The 22,396-nt window shown below is 32.2% G+C and overlaps 1 protein-coding gene and 1 non-coding gene across 2 annotated transcripts in view; one reads left to right on the top strand and one right to left on the bottom strand.

Annotated features, from left to right (window-relative positions):
• The window catches only part of Nf1 (neurofibromin 1), a 394,222-nt gene that overhangs the window by 278,081 nt on the left and 93,745 nt on the right, over positions 1 to 22,396 (bottom strand). Inside the window, exons 6-8 of the mRNA XM_089597624.1 lie at positions 4,610 to 4,853; positions 4,070 to 4,444; positions 3,813 to 3,993 (exon numbers count right to left, since the gene is read on the bottom strand). Coding sequence (XP_089453750.1) covers positions 3,813 to 3,993; positions 4,070 to 4,444; positions 4,610 to 4,853 — 800 coding nt within the window. The remainder of the gene's footprint in view (positions 1 to 3,812; positions 3,994 to 4,069; positions 4,445 to 4,609; positions 4,854 to 22,396) is intronic.
• On the top strand, positions 20,008 to 20,080 carry TRNAT-AGU (transfer RNA threonine (anticodon AGU)). The gene has a single exon. It is a non-coding gene; the product is annotated as a tRNA-Thr (tRNA).

Below are 22,396 nucleotides of genomic sequence, written 5' to 3'. Positions count from 1 at the left end.
AACACCCCACCACCCCCCAACAATTCCACAAAGATCCTTTCAGCACGGACCTGGAGCAATCGAAAGAAATTCTTGTAACTTGACGGTAGCCCACACAGAGAGAAGAATCATGGAGCAAGCGCACAGCGGCGATGGAAATGCCCCCATTTTTGATCCTTTGCGATTGGTTCACGACGTCTATGCTTCCAATGCATGTGAGTCAATAGCCCTTAAGCATAAGCGTTAGCCATGGAGCAAACGCAAGAAGGCCGCTGGTTTTTTTCCATCGTATCAATGCGTTTTCAGGAGAGAGGGGATACCGTCTTATAGCAGTCAGTATAGATACTCATACACTACTAGCTTACTACACACTATAACTGACTATAGGACGGTATCCCCTCTGTCCCGGAAATGCATAGGCATGATGGAAAAAAGCCAGCAGCCTTCTTGCGTTTGCTCCATGGCTAACACTTATGCTTAAGAGCTATAGACTCACATGCGTTGAAAACGTAGACGTCATGAGCCGATCACATAAGGTCAAAAAAGAGGGGGCATTTCCATCGCCACTATGCGTTTGCTCCATGATTTTTCCCTCCATGCACGGGCTGTGCAATGAACTCCCTTAGATGACGCTAGTATCCGTGAGAATACAAAACAAGCAACGCATTAAAATACACAAAAAAAATCAAAGTAACGGATTACCTGGACGCAAGGGTGGCGTTAGAGAAATAACCAGTAATGCTTCTGAAAACAACACCAACAATTTCTGTTAAATGAGCTTGCCCAGCACCTCAGGGCGTGGAACACACCAAAGACCCGGAGATATTACAGTAGCGACAAACCACCAGGGTAATGCAGCAAAAAAAAATAATAAAAAAATAAAATTAAATTAAAAAAAAACAAACAAAAACAAGAACAAAGAAACTAATAAAAACAAAAAAATGGGAAAGGTGGTTAAGTACTCACCCACCCAGGCAAACATAGTGGCTACGGCACGGAAAATAAAGCGTACGAATCAACGAAAAGCCGCAATAGAAGCTAGTGATAAGGGAGAGAGGAAAGTGGAAAACAACAATTACAGTGAATGGGCATAAGCACCATCGGATTATCGAAATCAATAAGGCTCCATCATAACTCCCTTTCCATGCATGACACACAAGAACGGAGGGAAGGGAGCGGGAGAATTTTACGAACAGAAGATCGGACTAGACTAATATAAGACAATTGAGCCTCTGGCACAAAATTGAGAATCTTTCCAGAGTCGCCTCTGTTGAAGTATAAAAATAATTAAATATTTTGATAAAATGTAATTATTCAATTACCGAAAAGAATGAAAAAATATAAAAGAAAAAGAAAACAAATTAGGGAAAAAGCAATGAATTGAAAAAAATAATAACGACAAAGTAAGAAAAGAAAATTAAGCATGTGGCAACAAGGAAGCGTAACCGTAGTAGGATAGCGAGGAATAGATATATGTGTACTGTATAGCGTATGCAACAACATAAGATGGAAAATAGACATCTGTAAAGAAAGTGCCACACTCACAGCTAAAAATAAGCACATGGTTTGTGAATGGTATAATGCATTGTGTCGCGTCATATTTCAGTAAATAACCTTCCAGGTACATATATGTGCATGAGCGTAGATATAGAAAAAGAGAAACATACAACGTTAACAATGACAATGCATAGCCATATGGCCAACCGCTCTCTTTTCTCGGCCCTCACTCTCTCTACTGCGGTTCTTAAAAGATTTCAAAAACAAAAATATTATTATTATGATTATTATAGTATAGATTATGCAAGCCACAAGGGAATCGATACATTTGATGAAAATATATACATTTATTTATGAACGGAATATCTTGACTCTATTCGGGAGAGTCATCCACCTTACGAACTCAATTTAAAAATAAATGCCATCGTAACGGTAACTCAAAATTTATGTATTTCAGAAGGATCATGTAATGGAACAAGGCTAAGAATAATGAAGTTATACAAATACAATATTGAGACTGACATTATAACTAGTGAAAAATTAGTAACAGAGTATTTATTTCAAAAATTAATTTTATTACCGGTAATTCATCTTTATTACCATTTATTCCATACAAAAAATAATTTTCCTTGCTGTTAGCTTTCTTAAAAGCGCTGTGATGGGATCTAGACAACAAATGTTATAGATCGAAATAACGGAGAAAATAACTGAATTTTCTCTCAATTTGTGGGAAAGCGGTGGGGTATGATTGGTGGGACTGTGTGGAAAGCCTGACACAAACAACTATTTACTGTAAGTAGAGACATGTATATGCAAAAATGGAAATGTATAGAATAGAAAAAGGCAGTATTAAGGTGAAATTGGATATGCAAATGATGTCACATGATTTATGTGCTTCACGTCAGAGATTATGACAGTAGAGATAAGACTTTTTTTTTGTAAGTTTACTCTTATTTTGTAGAAAACAATGACATACTATCAGATGCAGTAAAACTATAACGAATAGTTTTACGGCAAATACAGAGGGCAATTTCGCCAGCTAATACGAGTTTAAGCATCGGTTGAGAGTGCATAACGTAACTTAGCAATTTATAGAAAGTTTTTTTTTGTAAATATAATTAAGAGGTAACAGCTTACTTTATTTTATTTTGTTTGTGATGTATCATTATTTTAAAAAAGAAAGCAAAAAAAAACAAATATTGTTTACACGAAATTAAACACAGTTAAACAGTTAATGTAAAGAAGAATCAAGTCCAATTTTGAGACCCCCTTTTCACTTGTACGATTAGGACACTCACTAATAACACAAAAAATCTTACACAGTCACATTACACATGATACTTAGATGACGCAAAGAAGCACAAGGAAATAAATATATTAATATAATATATTCCTTTTAAAATTAAGATAATTTGCCGCACCATAACTGATGATCCGCATGAGCTAAAATTTCGTATGATTTTGCTGATTGATGTTCATGCTCATGCATACACCTTTTTTCATTTGATATATTTTAACATCTTAATAACAATTCACACTAGTGTTTTTTGTAATTTGTTACGAATCGATTATTTAAAATTTTTATTTAAAAAAATAAAAAATAAATTTGTGATTGAAAAAAATTCTATCACATTATTTGACACATTTCAAACAAAAACTGAAAAGTAATAAGTATGAGGAAGCCCCTTATTTATTAACTAAAAATCCTCGATATCTCAGAAAAAGTTAGTTGACACGGCCACCACTGGCGGATTTGCCGGTGGACGAGTCCATAAGACTACACATAAAAGTAACAAGTGGCATGGCGGCAGCCTTCCGCTACCAACTTACACACAGCAAATGGATAAAAGCACTCAGATTATGCTCAGCTAGTCCAAAATAAAGAAAAATGAACAATGAAAAATTACAAAAGTGGGGTTAGCGCAATAATAAAAACAAAATTTGAATTTTCAAGTGAAATACAAAGGAAAATCATTTCATGTAAATCTGATTATTCTAGTCACACTTGAAAAACATAAGAAAATTAATGTTTGATCAAAGTCTAGGGGTTGACACTTTAAGTATTCAGAAAGTACGATCTCTTAGTAGTTAAAAGAATGAAGGATGTTGATTTAGTCCTTATTTAGCAAAAACTGTCTAATTAGATTTTTTTTTAATTGTCAAGTAATACGTACAAAATAATGTATACAAAATGTAAAAACGAATTTCTTATTTGGAACAAATTACCTATGGAATTTTCGTACAAAGACGATTTGTTTTTTTTCTTGGCCGTAAGACAATGAAACATTCACATTTTATTGCACGAAAAAATGTTAATTTCTAAAGTAATATCTTACCAGTGGTAAATAATGTTAAAGTTTTTGACAGTTCCAAGTAAAAGTAATAATTGGGCAGTATTGTAGTGACTTCGTCGCTACTACAGCATATTTCAGCCTCCTCGCAGAGCATCAGGAAACATGATATCGCCATTAGCACAGACTCCATATCAATGTTCCACAACTGTATAAACAATGCTTCCTAAAATTTTATATATGTTATGAAATTTTTTTATTCTTTAACTCTTAAAGTACAATAAACATAGTGTCATACAAACCTCGATTTTGGTAGTCATCTCGATTAACCTTTTCGGCTCTTTTTGGAGACGTACACTGCAGTAATTCGTATGTTTTGCCATAAAGACATTACGACAGCTAAACAGGTTGCGAAGCCATTTAAGTAAGTCTCTGTCTCGACCAGTCCTGCGAACAGCTAAGTTTCTTGATATTGCCATGAGAATTTCGTAGCTCACGTCCCAAAACATGTTAATCGAATCCTCCGGATACCATTCCCGTATTTTATCGATTTTGTGAAGCACGAGAAGGGCCTGTTGAGCTTCACGCGATACATCAATAGCAGGTGAGGTCAAAGCGACTGCAGTCAAACTCTTAAACAAACTCATTGTTGACTTGCATTTTTCGTTACCGTCGTTCTGTTCACCATTATTTCATGAAAAAAAATCGAAATATTAATTAAATAAACTGTAGTGAAAAATTTATTACGTTTAAGCGCTTGCAAAAATGTTATTTAATGTATCACAACAAGCAGTATTGGATGGGAAATTTTTTAGCATTAAGAAAATCAAAAACACACTTACGTATAACACAAGCATTGGCTCTTCCCGAATCAGTCGTACCAAGTGTACCATTATATTGTTATAGATCGACATCTCCTCACTGCGATCTTTTCCTTTGCTCTTTGTACCTGAACCAACTTTCATTGGAAAGAGAGTGTAGCCAAGTTTCCTTACTATATTAGAAAATAAATTACGCAGCTGATAGCTCCTCAAATAAACAGAGTTAATCTTTGGCCACCAGGACAGTTGAGGTTTGCTTACCATTCTGTAAATTATACAAAATCAAGTAGTGCAGCATCAGCACATGTTAGTTTAAGTAGCAGACAGCTTGTGCGCTGGAAAAATTTGGCACGGCTTAAACTTTAGCACTGTAGCTAAGCCCGTCAAAGTAAGAGTTGTACCTAATCAGGGCACATGCTTGCTCCTTGCTCTTACCTTAAGAAGCTATCCCGCTCCATATAAGCAGCTCACGCAAAGCGCCAGATTGACTTAACTCTTGCTTCTGCCAGCTTAGCTTGTGCTGAATACATTAAAAGTTGTTTGCACTGTAGACTGGCCAAATTTTTTTAAGTGCACACTACTCCTTAATAATATCTTAATTATGATTCCGAATTCCTAAATTTATAAAAAAAAAACTCAACATCGCTATAAAACTGATATTCTGCAGTGACTCAGCATGTGTAATGTTATAATAATTAGCAACAAGAATCAAGACAAGAGCGGCCTTGAAACAAGGCTATTGAAAAATAAATATATGAATTATGTTAAATTTTTTTTTTCAATTTTTAGTCTTTCTTTGAGTCCAGAAAGTTCCCATTGTTAGTTCTGTAAGTCTAAATAGTCTAATCATATACAGAGTGAAAGGCAAATCAAATGTAGAGTTAACTGCTAATGTGCTACTTGAACTATGGATGTGTACTTGCTAAATTAATGTAGTGCAGTAGAAATTATGACTTTCTCTCTCTCTCTCTCTTTCTATCAAATTGAATAGGCTATGTAATACAGTCGTTGGATTAATTTGATTTATTTTTCATCTCAGACGAGATACATCAATGGGCCAATTCTATACGAGACTAGGATAGCTGCACCTAAGTGTTAGACGAAACTACTTTTTAGTGGTAACGATTTACAAAACCCTGAGCGTGCGAGAGCCAGAGTACTTCAGGTAAATTCAGGTGATTCGGGACACTTTTGAAGGTGCGAAATTATTATCCTCGGTTTTTCGAAAATTATATCACAATAGTACGCACAATTGATTTTAACAGTTGGTGCATAGTTTTTTTATCAATTAACAAAAAATTACTTATTTTTCTTTTGTTAGTGTCAAAAACCAAATTTTCAAACATATGTCTAATTTAGCCATAACATGACACACTTAATTTGTATTGAGGTAATTCGTGATATTGCTTAAGCAAATTCTAGAAAAACGCCCAATTTATATCTTAATTACATATAATCGATTCTATATTGCTATTACAGTGACTATTAATAGATACAGTAACTTCATATAGATATCACAATAAGAAATGAAGCTTATTTAAGCCTAAAAACTGGTAATGGTGGTTGCAAATACGTACATTAAGCATAATCACGATCTGAATCCAAATTATAGTGATACGCTGTCAAAGAATGTAAAATTCAACTTTTTAAATAGTTTTTATGTTACAAATCCAAATATTATCTGCCATTGAATAGACGAACATCGTGCAAGAAATTTGAGGTTATGATTTTGTGAGATATGTATGTAGCACTCGTAGCTAAATTTTAGTACATGTGCAGTAGCAAGGAGTTGAGTCACTGCAGCGTTGCACTGCAGCATTGAAATTGTACAGTTAGATTTATTCCCATGCATTCAGTCAGTCAACATACACTCTCGTATTCGTTCTATCTGTCCAATAATTCGATTTTGCTTTCTTTTAATTTTTGCTTTGATTGTATCAAGAAGATACAAATAGTTAGGATGGTACGGACTTAAGATTGTTTAAATCAACGTGTTTTTATGTTACAATCTGAATGACTGTCGAACCTTTCATTTGCACGTTCATACACCCATACTTCTATATCTAAAAGATTTAAATTATCTGTATTAAAGATAGATGAACAATCTTGCTTAACTTTATTTGTGACATCTCTTACTTCAGCAACATTAGAAAGTACGAGAAACGTTTTTTTTTTTTTTTTAATTATTTGAAAAAAAGTATGTACCTAATTTTATTCCGATAAAGCTCAAGCAATTCAACTTTTATGGTAATGAGGAATACACATTATTTGAACATCACAAAAGAAATATTGTTTTTGTTAATTATTTACTTTAACTCATACATTTTTTTTTATGTTTTCCATACAAAATGTCTTGTAGAAGAAAGAAAAATTTTTTGTTTCATAAGATAATTCGTTTAACACTGTTTTTGACCTTATCCCAAATCACCTTACAAATTTTTTGTGTCCCGATTTATCTGGATTTACCTTATATGATCTCTTCCCACCAGCGACTGGCGAGCTGTTCTCTTTAGAGCGTCTCCTTCAGTTTGATTTTAACATGCCACGTGCATTTTTAAATTGTTATGCTGTATTTTTTTCTCAGTGTGCGATGCGTCTTTGGGGCCCAATCCTTACACGCATCAGGCTAAAAGATTTACTAGAGTCTTATAAAGCAGCATGCCACTAATATTAACTATTAACGGGTTTGACAATTCGGAAAATATAGTGTCTTGTCTATATGTATGTTCCTATGCTCAGACATTGTCATGTATCATCAATTAATAAATGTGTTGTTGAACTTATATTGCTCACATGGATATTATATAGTACTGCGAATGTTATTGACTTATTTTGCGGAATTGTTACATATGATTTTCTTATACTTTTGTGATTGATAATATAATTTGAATTCATATTTTAAAAGCCTCTGCAATACGAGAACATGCAACCTTTAGCATCAACAAATTCTGTTAAAATCAAATCAAATCTTTCTCTTTCTTCCCCCTTCTGAAACGCATATATTTTCGGCGTTTGCTCTAGAAAAGTAGTAATAGTACTTTTTTCTAGGCATACTTATATAAATTGTGTATGCCATGCTATTCACACCAAAGGGGTGGCCAGAGATCCTGTTTTTCGGCAGATGTCAAGTGACCCGGCACGGCAGGGGATTTGAACCAATAACTTACTCAGCGACACGCAGAAAAAATTGCCCGATAACCCTTACCGAAAATTTGTAAATAATGGCACGAGGTTTCGAATGTCATTTGAATTCGGTTACAGACATTGCCTGGTCCGTAAAAACAATTTTTTAATCCATTCGGTGGAGGAAAATCTAATTGCGCCCCAATCACCGACTCTGCTCAGTCAGTAAGTATGCAAAATTTTTAATTTTGTTCGCTGGCGCTCGTGCGTTAATTGTCTTCCTCACGCACTAGTATCGTAATGTGCTACTTAAATTGTTTTTTGTTTAAAAGCCCATCTACTATTTACTTCCATCACCTTTATAATAATTCAAAATTTTGCGTGCTTACTGACTGAGCAGTCAGTAATTGGACTGCAATTAAATTTTTCTCCTTCGAGTTACAAAAAAAATTGTTTTTAACACGAGCGCCAGCGAGTGTGAGAGGACACGCATTTTTGTACATGTTTTTTTTTTTTTTTACAAACACACATAATAGAATTAACTCTTTACGTAAGGGCACAAACAAAACTTGATACCAATATTATTAAAAACATATATTATAGAACAATTTTTATACGTAAGCGCGCAAACAAAACTTTATACATATATTTTATAACAACACAAATTATAGAACCAATTTTATAAATGAGCACACAAAAAAATTGATACATATATTTTTTAAGTACACGCATTATATAATTGATTTTATGTATGAGCGCACAGACCAGTGCTCTCGACTGTGGCGGAAAATCGATGACTTGACCGTCATAGTATCGCCATCTAAACTGACATGCCAAGTTATTTAACTCAATAACTCTGTACCCTAAACAACTAAAACCACATAATCCTATCCTCTAAACATGTTTAACCTAATAATATTTTGAATCAACGTTCAATTTATACAGAAACAAACTAACAATAATCACGGAGTTGCAAAATCTTAAAAAAAAGAAGCAAATTACCTGCATAACGTTGATAATGAAAGCAACAATAACCAAACAACTTATTTAATAACGAACTTATTTATTAAAGAATAAGTAGTTATCACTGCACAACTCAGGAAAATTACTGTCCACTTAATAAATTAACAAAATATTAGTAAATAACATAAACCCCTATCACCAAGTAACTTTGGAAACTTCCTGGTCACTTTATAAATTGAATAAATAAAAATTAACAATGTACTCGCTTATCCACAAATGACCTGAGGCACTAAGTGGCCACTTTATAAATTAGATAATATAAAATTAATAATAAAAGCACCTAAGACCAGAAAATTCGGGGCGTTAACTAGACTTTTTATTCATTAATTTAAAATTTATCAATAACACAAGCACAAATATCACCAGACAATCAGTTATTTTCTGGCCACTTTATAAATTAATTACATACAAATTAACAATACAAGCACCTATCTCCAGATGACCCAAGGCACTTACAGACCAGGTCGTCAGTTAACTAAACAATTTTTCAATAACACAACCGCATATTGCCAGGTGACCAGAGGCCGTTACTAGCCTCTTTATTAGTTTAAAAAACAATTATTTTAAAATTATTAACACACGCACCTATCAACGAATGACCCAGAACGTTTACTGACCACCTTATAAATTAGATCAATGAAAATTAACAACATAAGCACTTGTCCCCGGATAACTGGAGGCGCTTACTGTGCACTTTCTTCATTAACAAAATTTAATAATACGTACTAGTGCATATCACCAGGTAAACCAAAGCGCTTACTGACCACTTTTCTTATTAATAGAACATTTATTTATAACAGAAGCGCATATATTGATTAATGACGCAAGCGCTTATACCCAGATGACTTGGGGTGCTTACTATAACATGGCTACTTCATAAATTAAATATATAAAAGTTCACAGCACAAGTGCCCATCACCAGATGATCTGAGGCGCTCTCTGTCCACTCTGTTAGTTATTTAAACATCTACTAATAATACAAGCGCTTATCCCCATATGTCTTAGGGTGCTTACTGGCCACTTTATAAATTACTAAAATAAAGAATTAACAACACAAGCGCCCATTACCAGATGACCCGCGATGCTCACCTGCTACTTTGTTTATTAACAAAACATTCATTAATACCACAATCGCCTATCACCAGATAATCCGGGGCGCGGACTTGCCACCTTGATTGATAATGAAACATCTATTAATAACACTAGTGCCTATAACTAGATGATCGAGGGTACAAACTGGATACTCTGATCATTAATAAAATATCTGTTGATCATTAAAATCTTTTACCAGATGACTTGGGGCTCTTACTGACAAATTTATAAATTATTGACATATTGATAATTATCAAAAGTTCCTATTACCACGTGCTTTGTAGCTAACTGATTAGTTAATAAATAAAATAATACTAGACTGAATCTTCAATTGAGTGGTTATGTGGTATACTCAATAACTTTTTACTAAATTTCTAAAGTGTTAAATAATACTCAAGTGCTTATCACTAAAAAATACGAGATTCTTTATAGCTTCATTATAATGAATAAAGAGTAAATTTTCAACGCTAGTGCAAATTTTTAGGTAACTTGCGGCTTTTACTGTCAACTGAAAATTTAAACCTCAAAACACTAAATAACTCTAGTGCCAGTTACGCTTATTTTTATTAATTTAATTTATAAAGGAGACAGTAAGCAGCCAATCCCATCTAGAGATAGGCGCACGTGTTATCAATTTTGTAAAATTTAATTTATAAGTGGCTAGTAAGCAACCCAGATAATCTGGTGATAGGCCCTTGTGTTTTGAATTTTTTTACATTTAGTTAATAAAGTGGCCAGTAAGCGTACTGTTAAAAAAACCTTTAATTTAATGTGTATCTTAAGTATATTTAACAAAATAATTAAATTTATCGGTCATTAAAAGTATTTAAATGCAAATTTCATAAAATTTAATGGAGCCAGTACAGTCTTTCACACGAAATTTCAGGAAAATTGTTAAAAATTGTATGAATGACTACAAAAATATATTTTATGCAATTATGTAATTGTATTTCACATTGACATTAGTAAAAATACATAAAAATATCATGTAACTCTACACTGAATGTAGTGTAAGATAACAAAATTTTTTTTTATTAAAAGTTAAAGTTGTAGATTTACGTTTATTGATTCTAATCTAAATAATAGTTACATTCATGCTAAAATGCTGTCAATTTTAAGTATAGCTCATCAATAAAAACTTAAATTCTACAATAAAATCATAAGATTTCAAAGGAAAGTTAAAGTTAAATAAAGTTTTGTATCCTTCGTATAAAATTCAATTGAAAAAACTAAACAATTTTTTTATTAATAGGTAAAATGTTACATGATTTTACATTAATTTTCATAAAAACTAATAGAATTAATACAAAAATATACAGTACATTTAGTTGGAAAACCCAAAAAAAATTTTATATTAACAATTCAAATTCAATAGACTCATTAATTCATCATCATGAAAATGTTATTTAAACATCACTATTAAAACATTAATAAAAACTTATGTAATTTTAATGCGATGTTGCATTAAATTATTCATGATTTATTTAATTGGTCATTTAACTGAATGTCAATTAAAATGTCTTAAATTTTATTAAAAATTTAAAAATTTCTAACTTTATACAAAATTTTATGATTCAATTGCAAAATTAATATTTTAATTCATGTAAAATTTACGATATTTTAGCATAAATATCAACAACATTTTCATTATAATCAATGAATGTGAATACAAAATTTTTAATTTTACGATATTTTCATTTATTTTCATTAAAAAAAAATGTAAAATTCAATTATTTTTTACTACAATACAAATAACGGATTTTTTTGAACTCGTTTTTAACAATTTTTTAACAATGTTCCTGAAACTTCATGTTACATTCTATTATTGTAGTTAAGGCAATGACGCGTAATTTTAGTGTCGAGGAAGAAACCGGATGACGCTTGGTATTTGAGTTCTAGAGGGAGTTTGAAAACTTTTTTGTCATTGCATCATAACCTCAAAATGGGTGGGATTGGCGACAGAGGGGAGGGGTGTTAGAACGTAAGAAAACTGTCACGTAACTGAATGAAAACATGGTTGCATTTTATTACACCTGCTAACTAATGTTCCAAAAAATCGTCATTCGTAATCTACGGGTGGTTTGCACCTACCGATTTTTTTAAAATCGAAAAAAAATTGCGACGAAACCTTATGGAACATGATGAAAAATTCTCTAGTTTTTTTTTTGTAGATAACACAAACAATACTGTCATCCGTTTCTGATGGGCAGTTTATAAGAAATTTGAGCTTAAAGTTCGAATTTTCACATCATTATCGTTAAAAACCGTAAAAAAAATTGTTAACAACGGATGACGTTTTTTATACATGTTCTTGGAAGGTCCAACTGAAACATTTATCAATGTCATCCGTTTTTATATAATGTAATGCAGAACAAGAATGGTAGTAATAGAGTGAAGCATTCTGAAACATTCTGAATATAAGCCTTGTACATGAAGGACTGCACATAAAACTGAATGTTGCAATTGGCCTCAAATATCTACCAATACATGTAAACTGACAATTTTACTATAAATTACCTATTTTCGTGTGATATTAAGCGTAAGAACAAGGTAAAAAGCGGTTCTGTAAGGATGCAAAAGACGTTCAATAATGTCACATCCCATAGGGGTTGAAAAATGGGGTTGAACATGATTAAAACGGATGACATTGATACATTTTTCAGCTGGTCCTTCCAAGAACATGTATAAAAAACGTCATCCGTTGTTAACAAATTTTTTTTACGATTCTTAACGATGATGACGTGAAAAATCGAACTTTAAGCTCAAATTTCTTAGAAACTGCGCATCAAAAACGGATGACATTATTATTTTTGTTATCTTAAGAAAAACAAGAAATAAAAAAAAAAAAAAAAAAAAATTAAAAGAAACAAACAAGGGTCATAAATGGGTATAAATGGGTCATGGGGCCCACAGTAAAAACGAAGTTCTTTAAACATAACATGAGAATCAAGACACACAATTTCTCAGGTAACAAGGGGGTCACCAGACCCATAGGAAGAACGAAGCTCTATAAAAATAAGTACTGCATTCATATAGTTCACTAGAACAAAAACTTGGAAAACGAACAAAACAAAAAAAATTTAGTTCAACTATCGTGAGTACTGAACGAAATTTTTTTTTTTTTATTCGTTTTTCAAGTTTTTTTTTAAGTTAACTATATGAATGCAGTACTTATTTTTATAGAGCTTCATTCTTTCTATGGTCTGGCGACCCTCTTGTTACCTAAAAAATTGAGTGTCTTTATACTCATGTTATCTTTAAAGAACTTCGTTTTTACCGTGAGTCCCATGACCTATTTATACCCTCTGGTTTGTTCCTTTTAATTTTTTTTTTTTTTTCATTTCTTGTTTTATTTTTCTTTTCACTTCTTGTTTTATTTTTTTTCATATTTCATTTTATTACTTTTTTTTTTATTTTATTTAATTTCTGTATACAAATTTTTTTTTAATTATTTTTTTTTTTACTTATTTTTTTGCAATTGTATAGCCAATTAATATAATTTTTGTTTTACTTTCATATAATTATTTACTGACATTTTGCCATTACTTGTTCATCAAATTCAAAATAAGCACCCTTAAAAACCATTAAAATGATATGTAACTCGAAATACACACATATAATGATCTTACATAATTTATTTATTATTGATTTAATAAGTTACTATATTTATATAATTATGTGACATTGTAACATGATTTGTTTATCGAATTCGAAATAAGCGCCCTTAAAAACCATTGATACGTTCTGCAACTCTATTTTATATGTTTATTTTAATAATTCATTTATTTATCAAATAATTTATTAATAACAGTAATTATTAGCATTATTTCGATGCCAAAAAAACATCAGGTTTCAAAAAAATCGGTTGGTATTTTATGCATCAAATGCATAAAATACTAATATTTCATGCGAAATAATGCGCCTTATTCGATTTAATCTACATAACCCTATTTATGCTAATTAAATTTTTTTTTTTTTTAATTTATTATTTAGAAAATATTTTTTTTTTAGGACGAAGAGACTTCTAGTAAGTGACTTCCGTTGTACGAAAATCTGTCGTTTTTTAAATTCCAGCCCCCCCAAGCACGCGACATAAAGAACCTTGTTATTAATAAATAATCAAATAAATAATTTATCATTAATTGAATGTATTATCAGTGAATGCATTTGAAAATGAAATATTATAGTTACAAACCAGACGATAAGTACAAGAAACCGAATCTCTGTAGTCGGCAGCGCTCGTAGCAGAGTGGGTAAGGTACTCGACTCATATGTAGGAGGTCGAGGGTTCAAATCTCTTTGTTGGAAAGTGTTATTGTGGGAAAATGGAATTATTGTGGAAAAATAAAATTAAAATTCGTTTAAAAATTAATTGCTTGGGAGCGTGAAGGGGAATGGTGGGCAAAGGTGTGCAGGAGAGTAGGGTGGCAAGGTTGGAAGATATATATCTTCTATATATATATATATATATGGTGGGGTAAGGGGGTGTGTGTACACGGAAGATTGTTGTTACCAGAAAAACAGGTACTATATGTTAGTACAAGTATTTTCGATACTCTGTACAAGAAAAATGTGTACTGGTACAGGTATATTTGGTACGGTAGTATACTTTAGAGTACCTTATTGAGTATAGCTAAACCTTATGCTTAGTACGTCAAAATCCGATACGTGGTACGGGTTTTTCCTGTACCAGTACAGAAAGTTAGTCGGCCAGTGGGAGCATTAAGAATGTCAGTATATATATATATACGTAGTAAAAGTTAAAGGGGTTAGGATTTCAGTATATCCACCACAACACAATATAAAGTTCAATACATTGATACGAATCTAACAAGATATAATCATAAGTGCAGTAGGCACTTGTAGTCACTTTCCTGTTGCGAGTGTTGCGTATAATAATTGGTTTTTACTCGCAAAGAACAATTTACATATGGATCCAAAATAACAATGACAATCCCATACATGTATGCAAGTATGCATATATATACATACATATATCCACTATATATAAGCGCACGTACTATGCGCGGTAGACGGTACAGTAGAAAGCCATGCGCAGTATACAAATTTAATAGACTATTCATGGTACAGAAAAATCCTGTACCAATCCAGATAAGTATGTAAAAATGTGAGACTGGTTGCAGAAATCTCAAAACCTGTACGTTATTTTTCTATGCTCATCACTTTTGGTATAGCTTATTCTGGTAACAACAATCTTCCGTGTAGGGGACTGATGGTGAGAGCGACGGGGTAAGGGGGGAAACTTAGGAGGAAGAGACTTCCAGTAAGCCACTTCCGTTTCATCAGATCTGTCGTTTTAAAATTCCAGCCCCCCCCCCCTCAGTATGCGACACATAAAAAACAAAAAAAACACTTAGATTACGAATGACGATTTTTTGGAACATTAGTTAGTGGGTGTACTTAAATGCTGCTGTATTTTCATTCAGTTACTTGACGATTTTTTTAATGTTTTAACACCCCCCCCCTCTGCCTCCAATCCCTCCCATTTTGAGATTATGGTGCAATGACAAAAAACGGTTTCTTTCTTAACACTAAAATTATGCGTCATTGCTCTGAATTATTTAATGTCACGATGCACCTTAGCTGGTGTTCCTCACTTAATGTACTAAATAAATTATGTTTCTCTAACTGACAATTTATTTCAATTCATCATCAATATCACAATATATTTATTAAATACAAAATAGTTTATAGAAATGCTGATGATGCATTGATAAATGGATTATAAAATTGCTAACAGTTTATTCAACTACCTTATATTTCAAGCCCTTGTTCCAAAAAATGTAATAAGATCGTGAGACTGGATATTAAGTACTTTATTTTTCAATACATAAAAATACTACAATGAACAAAATATGAAGTTTTACATGAATACATAGATAACTTACTGAAATTTTACGAAATCTTTATAAATTGAATATGCATTCAATTATGACTTAATATATAATCGAGGCACTGTCTCAATTTATCATATAAGTTATAAACTTTTTTATGAAAATTTAAACGTCTAAGAAAGCAGTACTTAGAAAAAGTTCATGAATTATAATGGGTGATTAGTGACCACCTTATGCGATGTCGATACCGAAGTCGACACACATATACTAGACAATACGAGATTTTTTAAAATTTTTAGATTTTCATCTCACAGTCATTACTTTAAACCCATCGTTTTTTCAGTATTCTAGTTATTTTGTATACAAACTTTGTTTAATAAATGCGTTATTTTATTTATTTTTTTTTTTTTGGAAACAGTTAAAGTTAAAACGTGGGTGATTATTGCAAGATCTAAAATTATATAATATTAAAGTGGATGAAAAAGCAGTGGCTGAGGTAGAAATCATGCAACACCTAATGGCTTTATTATTTACGTATTTTAATACAGTTTACATGGGAAAATACATGAATACAAGTGCATAATATCGATTGGCAATAGCTGCAAGAGGCGGTCGATTTACCGCATTTGCGTTATGGTTATCGGTTGTGGATGCTGGAAGTCCATTGAAACTCGAGCGCGCGAGTACGAATGGTGGGCAGACGCTTATCCAATCAAAAACAAGCCTACGTGCGCAGGTGAGCTTGCCACCCCCCGCTCACTGCTTTTGCGCGTCTTTGTCTTTTTGATAGGTCTGAGACTTCCTGTATAGTGCTCTATAAAAGTGAGAGAACTGGTTCAAACGACTCGCAGCTTAACGACAAAAAGCCAAAATTTTACGTGTTACTCGCGGACTAAGTGCTGAGCGAAATAGTCTTTGCCAGAATTCATTTCAGTCAGCAAAGAAAATCACGCAATAAACACGATGTACTATTTACAACGAAGTTTTATCATATGCATCTATAATTTGTGTGCCTGCAATTAGTGAATATTTTGAACTTCAACAATAGAAAATTCGTAACAACAGCCACAGCTCACAAAAGCAAGCATGCAACGTGCTGGATTATAGACATTCTCAATCGTATACTGGTCAGTGCAAATCGGACATCATAGAAACTACCAGAATACTGTAAAAATTGTAAGTGATTTCAAAAATATATATTTATAATAAAATTTTAAAAAGTAATGGCAAGATATGAGGGTATTAATATTTCGTGGTGTTTAAATACTAAGCTTTGCCAAGAAAACAAAAAATTTAATAAATATTTACTTTTTAAAAAATAGTAGCTTTTTCTACTTCAACTACAATTAAATTAACAGATCTTATTTGGATCTACAAAAGTATCGCGCACTGCATCGGTTGCTAGTTAAAACTGTATTTCTATGTAGGTGAAATGAATATTTATTTGTAAGTCTTCGTTTTCTTGTATGAAAATTCTTGCTTATCTTTTTTTTGGCTCTTCTATCGTAATTTTTGTGAGCATATTATCAGATAAGTTTTTGATGATCTGCAGGCACAAATATTTAAAAAATATTTCACCACGCACCACACTTGCATTATTAGGCTGTAAATGTAAATACATAAAGTAAGATGACGTGTGCAAAACTTATTAAAGCCTGAAACAGGTTTATATTGCATTAGACGACTTGAATCCCTCACTCGCTTAATAACTTCAATAAGAGTTCGTGACTTCAATAAACGCTACTTTCTTAGTCTGCAGTTTAATAGTCACTCTCACGTTTCCCTGTAATGTACACACGGAACACACATCTGATTATTAAAATATCTTTAATGTAAATAAATTAAATTCCACTTCAAATATTAAATAGTTACTTCATGAATGTAATTTCATGGAAAATCTTTAAATTTAATTATTTTCATATCTGTTTCCTTTCTTAGAATGAAGTCTTAAGCGCCTTCAGTTTTATTTTCATACGTATCAAATGTATGTTGGCATAGATGTTCAGTTTATCCTACATACCATTAACTCAAAAAAAGTGAATTTCTTTCCAATTGTATGATATGATTTTATTGATATCGTCATTATAGGCTATTACTTTTATAATTGTATATTCAATCCAAACGTTAATAATGCATTTACGAATGTAAATATTAAAACCTATTTTATATATTTCTATATTTTGCATAATTTTGACAGTTTTCTGTTAATTTTTAATGAACGATAATAATTGGAATGAAAAAATTAAATTAAACGCACATATATATTTTACTACACGTGTACATACACGCTTCAAATTTTTGTTATCTGACATAGCCTTAGTAAGGTCCGATACAAAAATACAAAATTAGATTTATGCACAAAATCATATTTTTTCATGCACAACCATGCTATACAGAATTTAAATTATTTAATAATCAATATTTTTATATAGTTGCAATAACTAAAATCATAAATTCCTCGAGTTTTCTTTGATTTACAGAATATTTTAAACACATATTATATGACAAAGTTTAAGAAAATTATAATTGACATAATTACTAGAAAAAAATTTGTGAATTTAACTTCTATAGAATATTTCATACTTGAAACCAATCAATTAATTATATTAATCTTGTAATTAATCATACTGCTTTTTTAGTCTATAATTTTTTGAAGAAAAATCATTTAGCGAATTTTATATTATCATAATTTTTTTTATAAATTATTAAAAATATTTCTTACTCTTTAAAACTATTGTATTTTAGAGATGTGAGTTTTCAAGTAATTGTGCTCATTCATTTATCAGTAAATGAGTGTACGTGAACGCTGTATAATTGGCCACATATTTCAAGTTCAATTATAACTTTGACATTTCATAATAACGGTAAAATATATAGTAAATAAATTTTTTGCTACAATGTTATTTGCCAGTAATTATTTTTCATTAGTTAAATTTTAGGTAAAATTAAACAAGGATTATAAAAATTATATTAATCATACAAGACTAAATCATAGAAATATTATCAGAACATGACATTGTGGTTATAATCATTGTACATCAGTTTTTAGTAGTAGAGATAATCTATCATACCATTTGAATGAAATACATAAGGTCGATGTCCCAGTGCTCGGTCATGTCCCAATAGTCGGTAATCTGGCTGATTTTTTCACTATAAATTTTCAAAACATATATACATCGGGTAGCTATTCAGACACTAAGCAATTACTCTTTCAATACAAGTTAATGTGTAAACCCAATTGAAAATATAACGAAGGCCCATAAAAGAAAAAAAGTGACCGACTATTGGGACATTTCGTCTGCATAAGTGAGCAAGTACTGAGGAATCCACCTTAGGTACATGAGTAAAAAAAAAACACCTTTTAAAGCTGCCACAATGAACAACGCAAGTTTGTTTGTTAAGTGCTAGATTGTAATCATGAGTTTTATGAATTGTTTAACTTGATCAAGCATTTAAAAACCCATACTAGACAAAAAATTACAATTTAGTGTCCTATTATTTCCTGTGGACATGAATATAATATTGTATCACCATTTACTATTCACTGGACGAAAGTACGCAGTAAAACTAGTAATGTACCTGAATTAGAACCTACAGAAGAGATGGATGTATATCCTTATGCTGAAGTTTATTTGCAATAGAAGACAAAAAAATTAACGAAGTCAAAGAACAAAGAATCCCGATAATGTTGATGTTTTCCATACCGAGTCACTAAATTTACCAATAAAATGAGACGACATACTGGATGAATTTATTATGAAGTTAGTTTTATTTTACCTCAAATAAGAGTGTAAATATTTTATTCTAGCATCGACAATACGTATATAGTATCTGAATTAAGTAACTCATTTAACCGTGAAGTCGAAGATGCTAAAAAAAAATCGAATGTTTTATTTTAAAAAAAAGGATATTTCTGTCACATTATCTACTAAGATATTAAAAATGTTAGATTTAGATGCTTCATTTAATGATAGAAATGCTAAATTACAGTCTGATTATAAAATAAAAGATGTTAATGCAATAAAATTATTTTCAAAGGTACAAAATATTGAAAAGGAGATGCTATGATTTTAGACCATTCATACTTTGCAGATGAAAATGTATTTGGCAAAATCTGTTTGTTTTTGTGTTTAAATACGAAAGTTTATATTGTATTTGAAGTAATTGAATTGAAATTTGTAAATATGAAATATTTATTAACTTGTAAATATTAGTTTTATTTAGATGAGTTTCTCATTCTTAATTTTCAGAGCTGTCTTTCACCTAAGCTCGATATAGTAGTTATGTATTACCTAAACTTACTGGTTACGAAACTTACGGTACAGCTCCTTGGTAGCTCACTTGGTAGAGCAACTGTCTAGTAAACAGGAGGTTGTGTGTTCGATTCACACCCGGGGAGGATACTTTTCTCATTCTTATTTATTTCTTCAGAAATTTTCTTGAAAAAGAAACTATGATTTAGATGTATCAACTTTTCGCTTGTATACTATGGGTCGTATTAATGTTTGAAAGAATTTTTGTACAAATTATTAGTTAAATAGTTTTATTCTTTTTTTTTCAATATTTTTCCATCTTTTAGGCAAAAGTTTGTAGTTTTGTTCTATTACTCAGTAGGGTGCGTAATTTTTCTAGTCTAATTAACCCTGGAACTACGGACTTTAGCGATAGGGGTTATACAAATAATGACTTCATAAATTCGAATTTACATAAAGTGACTCAAGCTGTTTCAACATTTTTTTAAAACCATCTTACTAATATGTAAAGCAAAGTCGCTAAAACCGTTGTAATCGCTAACCGCGAAAACTACTCAACCGATCTGGCTGAAATTTCGCACACTGATTATTGAAACTTCCTAGATGGTTTTAGTATAGATTTTATCTTTAAAAAATTAATAGCAATAGCAAGAAATAAGCTCAAAGTTTTGCAAAAATGAGCTGGTTTTTTATGTTAATTCCGTAGGATCCACTAGCTGGCGTATACATAAAAAGAAAGGTACCTGCAATAGAATAAAATAAGTATGGCTATAATACGCCAAAGCCTCTCAGATATTTCCATAGTCGTTTATTGGCAGTACTTCAATAATACAGTTGTTAGACCCGGCTACCGACGACACTGTTCTCCAATGGATAAGCGACCTACGTTTAATTCCACCCTGAACCACCAGGAATGACGAGTGCCACCAATAAAAAAATTGTCTATACGATGACGTCTTCGGTGGAATACCAGGAGACGTGTCTAGCCAGAGCACAATCCACTCCAACATTTTAGAGTTTCGTGGTTGTTCAACCATTCAGCCTGGTGCCGTCAAAATTTTTTACTACAAATGCAAGCGAGGGAAGACAGCTCTGAGGAGTACGGGCAGCCACAACGACTTCCTTCTCAGTGGTCGCCCCAACGGCATCCCCACAGAAAAGGTAATCTCCACGCTTACTTTCCCGACTGAAAACGTTGAGCGGTTGGTTATCCGGGGAACGATCCAAAGACGAGATATTATTTCGTCAGCAGCGTACCTCCCTTCAGTACGGTCTCCGTACATAGAGACTTCGAGGGTAAGAGTCAAGCTACCTGCATAGCCAGCAGAACTTAGCAGTCATATATAATAATAATAAGGAATGGCTAGAGTATCACTACTAGTCCTTTTCAGGGCCATTATAAGTATTTACGTTCCTTTCCTGACCATCAATATTATCGGTTCTTCAAAAGGGATACCTAAATTTAGACTACCTTGCCAACGAATACATTTTTACTACCATTTCCGGCAACGAATCGTCAAATAAAAGACTATATAAAGCCGGCCACTATTAAACCAAGTCAGTTTTTCACTGGTAGACGTCACGAGCGGAGTTGTTCGTCGCAAGGCTGGGAACTCCGGTGACTGACGACTCTATATTACCCTCTTAACTCTAAGCATTCAACCAGGAATAACCGATCCTTTTTAAGATCCATACTGGGAGTACCTAACAGCTATAAAGGAAAAATAAACTTGAGTAAACGTTACAGCCTTGAACGGGCAAGCATCACGAACGAATTTCCCCACCTTAGATCACCAAAACAACTAAGTCTGCAAAAAAAGAAGGTGCTTTTGACACCAACGTCTTCGGCGTAATACCACGGGACGTTGAGAAAGAGCATCTCTAACTAGCTCCAAAGCTTCAGACTTTGTAGTTTTCCTCCCGATCAGTCTGGTGCTACAACAGCAGGCCAGCGAAGATCACCCTGAGGTATCCACGCAGTTACGTGTGCTGGAAACTTCAGTCCAGAAAGTGTTTAGCTCACCGGTCTTTTTTAGGGCCTTCGGACATCGAACTACCTTGACAACAAATGTATCAGAACTTATCGAAGTTGATAAAAACAGCCATTAGGGCTCACAAACGTCTTAACCATGCCAAAAGTCGTAAGAGGCCAAATTTAAAGGAAAACTTTAAATGCATCTAATGAATACAATTTTAAACGTCAAGAAACTGACGCAGAAAATTTATCGAGATTGAAACAGCAGCGTCAAAATCGATGAATAAAGAATTTATTACGTGATAGATCAGCTTTTCATTTAACCCTCACAGTCATCTCTTAAATTTTACAGATTTTAAAATAATTAGAATATGTATTCATTTTTTGTGTCGATAAAAAATGTAGAGATTAAGCTCCAGGACTTTGTTGCTCTGGTAATAAAGTTTTGAGATAAGAGGAAAATTTTTTTTTAAATTATATATTGTAA

The sequence above is a fragment of the Copidosoma floridanum genome, unplaced genomic scaffold (genome assembly GCF_036245765.1).
Source record: "Copidosoma floridanum isolate Cflo_tuat_1 unplaced genomic scaffold, Cflo_Japanese_pri ptg000034l, whole genome shotgun sequence".
Lineage (NCBI taxonomy): Eukaryota > Metazoa > Arthropoda > Insecta > Hymenoptera > Encyrtidae > Copidosoma > Copidosoma floridanum.
The sequence above is the reverse complement of the archived record's forward strand: the minus strand, read 5'-3'. Positions and strand labels throughout refer to the sequence as shown.